General features: G+C 39.3%; 1 protein-coding gene across 1 annotated transcript in view; it reads right to left on the reverse strand.

The window, feature by feature from the left end:
• Window positions 1–1,439, reverse strand: part of LOC136877680 (uncharacterized) — a 279,154-nt gene extending 277,715 nt beyond the window's left edge. The window contains exon 1 of the mRNA XM_068228702.1: window positions 1,230–1,439. Coding sequence (XP_068084803.1) covers window positions 1,230–1,439 — 210 coding nt within the window. The remainder of the gene's footprint in view (window positions 1–1,229) is intronic.
• Between the last annotated feature and the right edge of the window lie 6,610 nt (window positions 1,440–8,049).

Raw genomic sequence — 8,049 nt, forward strand, 5'->3', positions numbered from 1 at the left:
GTGATTGTTAGCAGTTTCTTTATTGATAGTTAGTCTAAAGATGCATATATATGCTTCACTGATTACATCTGAGCATTTGATTGTGTCAAATATTCCATACTCCTGCAAATTCTGAACACAGTAGGAATACATAGTGAAGATCTTAAATTTATCAAACAGTTGTATGAACATCAAGAAGCTTCCATGAGATTTGGAAATTCCGAGACTCGTGCTACTCAGATCAAACAGGGAGTATGGCAAGGATGTATATTATCTCCCCTGCTGTTTAATCTGTATTCTGAGCAGATCGTCTGAGCTACTCTTCAAGAAGCGGAAGTTGCAATAAATGTTAACGGTAAGCTGATCAACAATCTGAGGTACGCAGATGATACTGTGATCCTGGCTGACAGTATTAAAGGTCTTCTGCATTTGGTAGACAGAATCATAGCAGAAGGGGACAAATTTGGATTCAAAATTAACACTGACAAAACAAAGGTGATGGCCATTACCAGAATTCGTAATCAGCGCATTCTTATGAACATTTATGGGGAATAAATTGAACAAGTGCGGAACTTGAAGTACTTTGGCAGCTGGATGACTGATGACGTAGACCCGGATTTAGAGATCGTTGTACGAATAGAAATGGCCCGTGCTAGCTTCCTAAACATGAGGAGTCTACTGTGTGACAGAAGCCTTAACTTAGAGACATGTCACAACTTCGTCAGATGGTATGTACATTCAGTGCTTCTGCACGGTGCTGAAATATGGTCTCTGAAATGTAACACCATTGAAAGAATAAGTGCCTTCGAGATGTGGGTTTTTTGAGGGATGTAATGGATTTCATCGACTGATCAAGTCTCCAATGCTGTTGTACTCAGAAGCATGAGGAGGGAATGAATGTTGGTATGTACAATCAAGAAAAGTAAAACCTACTAAAATTGACCATGTAGGGTAAAATTGATGGATGTAGAGGTCGTGGTCGAAGGATACTTTTGGCTGAGGAACGGGTTTGGACAGCACTAGATTCAAGTAGACTGATGAGGACAGCTGAACATTGTGTAGATTTTGCTGTAATGGTGGCCAACCTTCAGTAATGAAGAAGGCACTACAAGAAGAAAAAGAAGAAGGAGAAGAAGAAGGAATAAGAAGTTGCAGTGATATAGTTGTCAACAGTTCAGCCATCAACAGGAAGAAGACATCAAATGTTCCTACTACAAATGGTGAGAGAATATAAAGATAGATAATTTTACCTTGGCCTTCTTTAACTGTTCTTCTTTTAAAAGTTTTTCATCAAGAATCCTTTGCTGTTCTTCCTTCTTATGTTTCAGTTTCTCTCTCCTTCGCTGAAGCTGCAGGTGGTTGTACAGTTCCAAGTCACTGCCTTTGAGGTCTTCTACAGTTTCAGGGGTTAGTGTCTCAAAGAACTCCAGTTTGGCCTCATAATCAGCTTTGGCTTTCATCTCTGAACAAAAAAAAAAAGTCTGTATCTCAATCAATCAATCAATCAATCAATCAATCAATCAATCAATCAATCAATACTGATCTGCATTTAGATTCCCTATCAGTTGTTGTCCTAGCCTTTTCTTAAATTATTTCAAAGAAATTGGAAATTTATTGAACATCTCACTTAGTAGTTATTCCAATCCCTAACTCCCCTTCCTATAAACAAATATTTGCCCCAATTTGTCCTCTTTAATTCCAACTTTATCTTCATATTGTTATCTTTCCTACTTTTAAAAACACCGCTCTAACTTATTCGTCTACTAATGCCATTTCATGCCATCTCTCAGCTGACAGCTGGGAAAATTCCTTTTACCTTATAGTAAATAAAACTAGTATGTTTTTATTGTTTACCCACCTCTTCAATACAATAAAATCTTAAAAATTAGGACTTTGTCCTGATCAAATTGTCAACATAACAAATTATTAAATTAGATGGTACATGTTTTGCCTCTCATTGTAGGCATCATCAGCCATAGTTTCACCTTAAGAATAAATCAGGTACCTGACTGGAAATGACTTATGAAATATTGTTGATTTATAACTATGTTTTGTAAAATGGATGAGAGGTCATTATACAAGGATTAAAATATATAGTATATTATTGGATTAACAAAATTGTAGCAATAGCTGAGTTGAAAAACATATCACTTATTTGAGGAATTATGACATAAGGTGGTTGATTGATAATATTAAAAGTTGTTACAATATGGTTAAAAAATCGGAAAGCACATTCCAATGTTCGATAACAACTATTACAATAACATCATTCTCTTTTGACCAGCACGCTTTATTCAACACATCCAACAACAAAGAGCGACACCAATTCAAAACTTTTCCTACAAATATCACATCAAAGAAGGCCCAATGATGTGTACAACAAACTTTAGTAATGACCTATGGCACCCAGTATTCACACTAGTGCTATCGCAAAAAGAACTATGCCATATGTGAATTCTTCAACTTTATACCTACAAAAAGCAAAATCAACAAATATTAACTCCTTGAACCAAGGACTATTACCAAATTAAATTTTAATGTTCAACATCGTTCAAGTATGTAACAACACGTCATTTGATAATTAATTGGAAATTAATTGAAAAAATGAATGAAATTGAGTTTAACAGAGATAACAAGTACCCATCCTTCATGGCCTTCAGTAAAAACAAAAGGTTAAAGTTACTGGCCAAAAAGGAAAATGTTAGGAGGCAAACACTTCCACTCCTTGAAATTCACATGAAAGTACTAAATTCACATGAAAGTACTAAAACTCTATGTGGGCCTATGGCCCGATGTTACAGAGGCTACGCCTATACTATGGAGGTGACTAGATGGAGAGAAAGTTTACAAAATTAAGATATGAATTTAAAAGTTACACAATCATAGTCACCTCAATTTGAGAGGGAATGAAAGAAGGTTCCTCACTCTTTATTACCTAATTTTGGTTACGTTCTTTAGACTTGTGTGAGAATTTACATTTAAGAAAATAAGTTACATTCTGAAAGAATTTGTTAAGCAGAATCTGACATTACTTTGAGCTGGTGGACCTCCCAAATATGGACGATGGAGCCCTTCCCTGCCTCTACTACAAACACACTCTAAACGCGCGCAAAAGTAGTGATTGTAGCAAACCTGTTATTAGATTAATCGTGTCCATCGGTGTCGATGTTCATTGTAAGTCTGAAAAGTGTGTGAAGATTAGTGATATGTATCGGAGTGTGTTCCTGTGCGAGCATAAGTGTTTTTAAAATGAATCAAGTGAGCTACTTACAAACAAAATCTCTTAATTACGAAAACAGATTATTAGCTAAAGAAATGGGCCAACCAAGACCAGAGTTTAGCATAAATCGTTCAAAGATAAAAATAGAACCTACAATCGCTGTTTTATATACAAGAAATAAAAAGGGAAGATTAATTTAATTGATTTAATTGATTCCTAGTGTTCCTAGTATGTTGAATGTGCCCCACCCATTTTTATCATCATGAGCCGCCACATAGTCCAAAGAACAAACCAAAATATTTATTATAACACAGAATGAAATGTAAAATAGTTTTATAACAAATAAAAACAAAATTTAACATAGCACTGTGTCTATAACAACAGTAGATTTACATAAAAATAAAATGTTGTGTGTTCAATTAAATAAATACACTCAGAAAAGTACAATTCTCTACTGATCATTACCTTTTGTTTGATAAAATATTTTAATGTACAGTACTGTATAAAAATTACTTTCCATTCATCCACAATCTAGCAGCCATCTGGTTTGCTCCTCTGATTATGTCAGGGATGTTAAGGCAGAGTACAAAAGGACAAGATCTAATGAACTGTTTGGGGATGAGGCTCTGGTCATGGGCGACTCTATTGTTTAGCATGTGGGGAAAGTGCATGAAGGAAAGGGAACTAGGGTAGAGTGTTATCCAGTAATTACATTAAGGCTGATGGTGAGGAAAGTAGAAGAGAAGGAGGAGGGTAAGGAGAAGGTGGTAATTTTCCACATTGGTATCAACAACATAAGGCAAGCAAGAATAGATACTAACATAGTTGGAGATGTATGAAATCTGCTTATGGCAGCACAGGAAAAATTTAGGAAGAGGAGATTGTTATCAGTGGGATACTGTGCAGGAAGGATACTGAATGGAGGGCGATTGGGGATTTAAAGGAGACTATGGAATGGGTCCGCCTTTGCTGGCAGGACCTAGTGTTTTCAGTGCACTATGTCTTCTGGTATAGGCTAGAGCAATTTTGTTACTTTCATAGATCTGTCTCTGTCTTATCCTTGGCTTTGACAATATGAAAGTGACTGAGGTATGAGCGATGCTAGTAATGCCAATCCTTATGTAGCCAGTCTCTGCTATGAATGGTGTGAAAATGTTGCTCATAGGGTCGGTTGGTATATGCATTTTAGTGGGCTTGGCAGACTGATATATAATAGCAAATCTGGCTTGGCGAGGAAAGCAACAGGAAACTACCCCACTCTTCATTTCCCTAGTACTCCTCTTCAGTGATGCCTAGGCCATCTATGACAGCTGATGGCAGAGCTGTTGAGGATCCCATCAGCGGCATCGCTGACGGACTGAACATACATACATGGAATGGGTATATGGGAAATTGGGAGTGAGATATGTAGATCCTAATGGGTGGGCCTCCACTTGAGCTGCAATGGTATGTTTAAGTTAGGAGGTTTGTTTAGAAGAGTTATAGGTAGGTGTACTCAGGGAAATAGAGTGGTCTGGGGAATGGTGATGAGAGTATGAAGAGCTGAAGGTCAAGTAAGGATGACAAAATGGTTAGTATTAAACTGTAGAGATGTGGAACAGAAAGGAATAGAGCTAATTTAATAGATTTACAAGGCATGTTTTCTGAGTAAGTACTGTTCTGATACAGAAAAAGTAAGTAATCCAATGCTTAAACAATTTTTTTTAAATGTAAGTCTGTACCTTAAACTACTTCTCAAGATAAGTTCCAAGCATATTAAGACACTTATCATAATCATGAGAACTGCTTCTTATTTCCATCCTCATGGAAATCGCAGCTCTCTGATGTGCCAACCATTGCAGCACGGTCGTTTTTAGGTTACCATCATCATAGTGGTGCTGACCTCCTAAATACTTTTCCAAGTACAGGAACAAGTGGTAGTCACTGGGCGCTAGGTCAGGACTATATCAAGGATGATCAAATTATTCCTAACCAAATAAGGCGACGAGGTCTTGGGTTAGATTAGCTGTGTGAAGTTACGCATTGTTATGAAGCAAGAGAATCCCCCTTGTGAGCATGCCATGTTGTTTGTTTTGGATTGCACAATGCACAATGGAGTTTATGTAAGGTTTCACAATAAGTCTCGGCATTTGCTGTGTCCAAACATATCAATTTCATGATGACTGGTCTGTATTGAACTGTGATCACAATAATAGTTAAATATTTTATATTTTCAATACAAACTATACAATGTTTACATCTTGGTTCAGGGAATAGTTTCGACCTAACTGTAGGTCATCATCAGCCATATAGTTGTCATGTTTCCCAACCTGTTGTTTATGTTCTATGCTACTTCGCTTCTATGAGCCTTGACTTTGTTTTACTGTTTTTACTGTGTTCATACCATTCCTTCAGTCACAGTGTGTTCTCCATACGCTTCACTAATCTGACAATGAATTTTAACGTCTTTCACATTTAGAAAACAAAACATAGTGCGTATTTCACACTTAATTGTTGTAGATAAATGAGGTAATCACCTAATCAATATAATAAAAAATTAGTAATCTGAGATGATCCAAGCTGACTTCATTGTATTTTGAAACAATCATCTTCACTATACTAACTGCTTTCTCGACTCTTTTTTTCCCCTCCGTTTGCAGGAGGGGTATCTGGGGCTCAATAATTCACATGTAAATCCATACTGTACAGCAAATCTTTTTGAACTCCTCAGACACAAATCGGGTGCCTTCATCTGAACAGAGAACTAGAGGCACCCCATGATGTGTGAACACATTTTTAAATTACACTATAACCACTTGGGATGTCAAACAGTCTAATGTGCACTAACTCCAGGAAACATGAGTAGTAATCTTAAATCACCAGGTACCACTGAGTTTCAATGAGTCCACTGAGACATGATGCCATGGATGTTGTGGCAATTCTCCCGTGATTAGGGGTTCAGCATGGGGCTCCTGCCTGTTTTCCAAACATACTCTGCAGATGGCTACAATGCGCTTGATGTTCTTTGAGCATCCCGACCACCACACCAATTCCTTGGCCCATCTTTGGCATTTAACCAGTCCACGATATTCACAATATAACTTTTCCTGTCAAAATTCTCATGGTATAAAAATTTGCATGCCTTTCATTAGTAAGCCTTTCACAACGTTCATCTCTGATTTATGTTCCAAGAACACTGACAATTTTTCCCACTAATTATGTAGAATATTTCTGACAATTTTCTTACATTTGGCATCATCTTCTTCTGCTTGTTTTATTTCTTGGAGTTTAGAGTCAGAGCACAACAATGCTTGAACAATGCTATCTGAAAACATTTGTTCATCACCGTCTCTGCCTTCTGAAATGTGTGCAATGTCTAGTAATTGCAGGACAGACAGTCAGGAACAGTGATTAATTTGCCTGACATATATTTAACAACATAATCAAAAATTCAAAAGAGTCTCTGTGTCCATGCAGGAATGTCACTAAATGGTTTGATTCCCAATAACTCTATCAGTGGCTTATGATTCATGTTTAATTCGAAAGATGCACCCAATAATCATTATCATCATGAATTCCTTCCACCGGACGAGTTGGCCATGTGGTTAGGGTCGCGCAGCTGTGAGCTTGCATCTGGAAGATAGTGGGTTCGAACCGCACTGTCGGCAGCCCTGAAGATGGTTTTCCGTGGTTTCCCATTTTCATACCAGGCAAATGCTGGGGTTGTACCTTAATTAAAGCCAGGACTGCTTCCTTCCCATTCCTAGGCCTTTCCTATCCCATCTTTGCCATAAGACCTATCTGTATCAGTGTAACGTAAAGCAAAATAGCAAATAAAATTACTTCCAGCGAGGCAGATAGGATGTTTTAGAACAATATGCCTCCATTTGTTATGGCCTTGATAAGCTTCTCACTCTAAGATACCCCATGTTTCTCCTCTCTTCTCTAGGTTTTCTCTTATCTGGTCTAAACACCTTTACCTAGTGAATCCAATTGGTCTTCATCACAGAACAATCATCTCAAAATACACTGACTGACAGAGCAAATGCAACACCAAGAAGGAGTGGTTCGAAAGGGATGAAACTTGGGGAAAAAACAGAGACGGCACGGACGAATAATTGATGTTTATTTCAAACCGATATGCAGGTTACACAATGCGCACGGCATCGACTCAGTAGGATGTAGGACCACCGCGAGCGGCGATGCACGCAGAAACACGTCGAGGTACAGAGTCAATAAGAGTGCGGATGGTGTCCTGAGGGATGGTTCTCCATTCTCTGTCAACCATTTGCCACAGTTGGTCGTCCGTACGAGGCTGGGGCAGAGTTTGCAAACGGCGTCCAATGAGATCCCACACGTGTTCGATTGGTGAGAGATCCGGAGAGTACGCTGGCCACGGAAGCATCTGTACACCTCGTAGAGCCTGTTGGGAGATGCGAGCAGTGTGTGGGCGGGCATTATCCTGCTGAAACAGAGCATTGGGCAGCCCCTGAAGGTACGGGAGTGCCACCGGCCGCAGCACATGCTGCACGTAGCGGTGGGCATTTAACGTGCCTTGAATACGCACTAGAGGTGACGTGGAATCATACGCAATAGCGCCCCAAACCATGATGCCGCGTTGTCTCGCGGTAGGGCGCTCCACAGTTACTGCCTTTCTCCACGCCGACGCCACACTCGTCTGCGGTGACTATCACTGACAGAACAGAAGCGTGACTCATCGGAGAACACGACGTTCCGCCATTCCCTCATCCAAGTCGCTCTAGCCCGGCACCATGCCAGGCGTGCACGTCTATGCTGTGGAGTCAATGGTAGTCTTCTGAGCGGACGCCGGGAGTGCAGGCCTCCTTCAACCAATCGACGGGAAATTGTTC

This window comes from Anabrus simplex, chromosome 7 (genome assembly GCF_040414725.1).
Source record: "Anabrus simplex isolate iqAnaSimp1 chromosome 7, ASM4041472v1, whole genome shotgun sequence".
In the NCBI taxonomy this organism is placed as follows: Eukaryota; Metazoa; Arthropoda; class Insecta; order Orthoptera; family Tettigoniidae; genus Anabrus; species Anabrus simplex.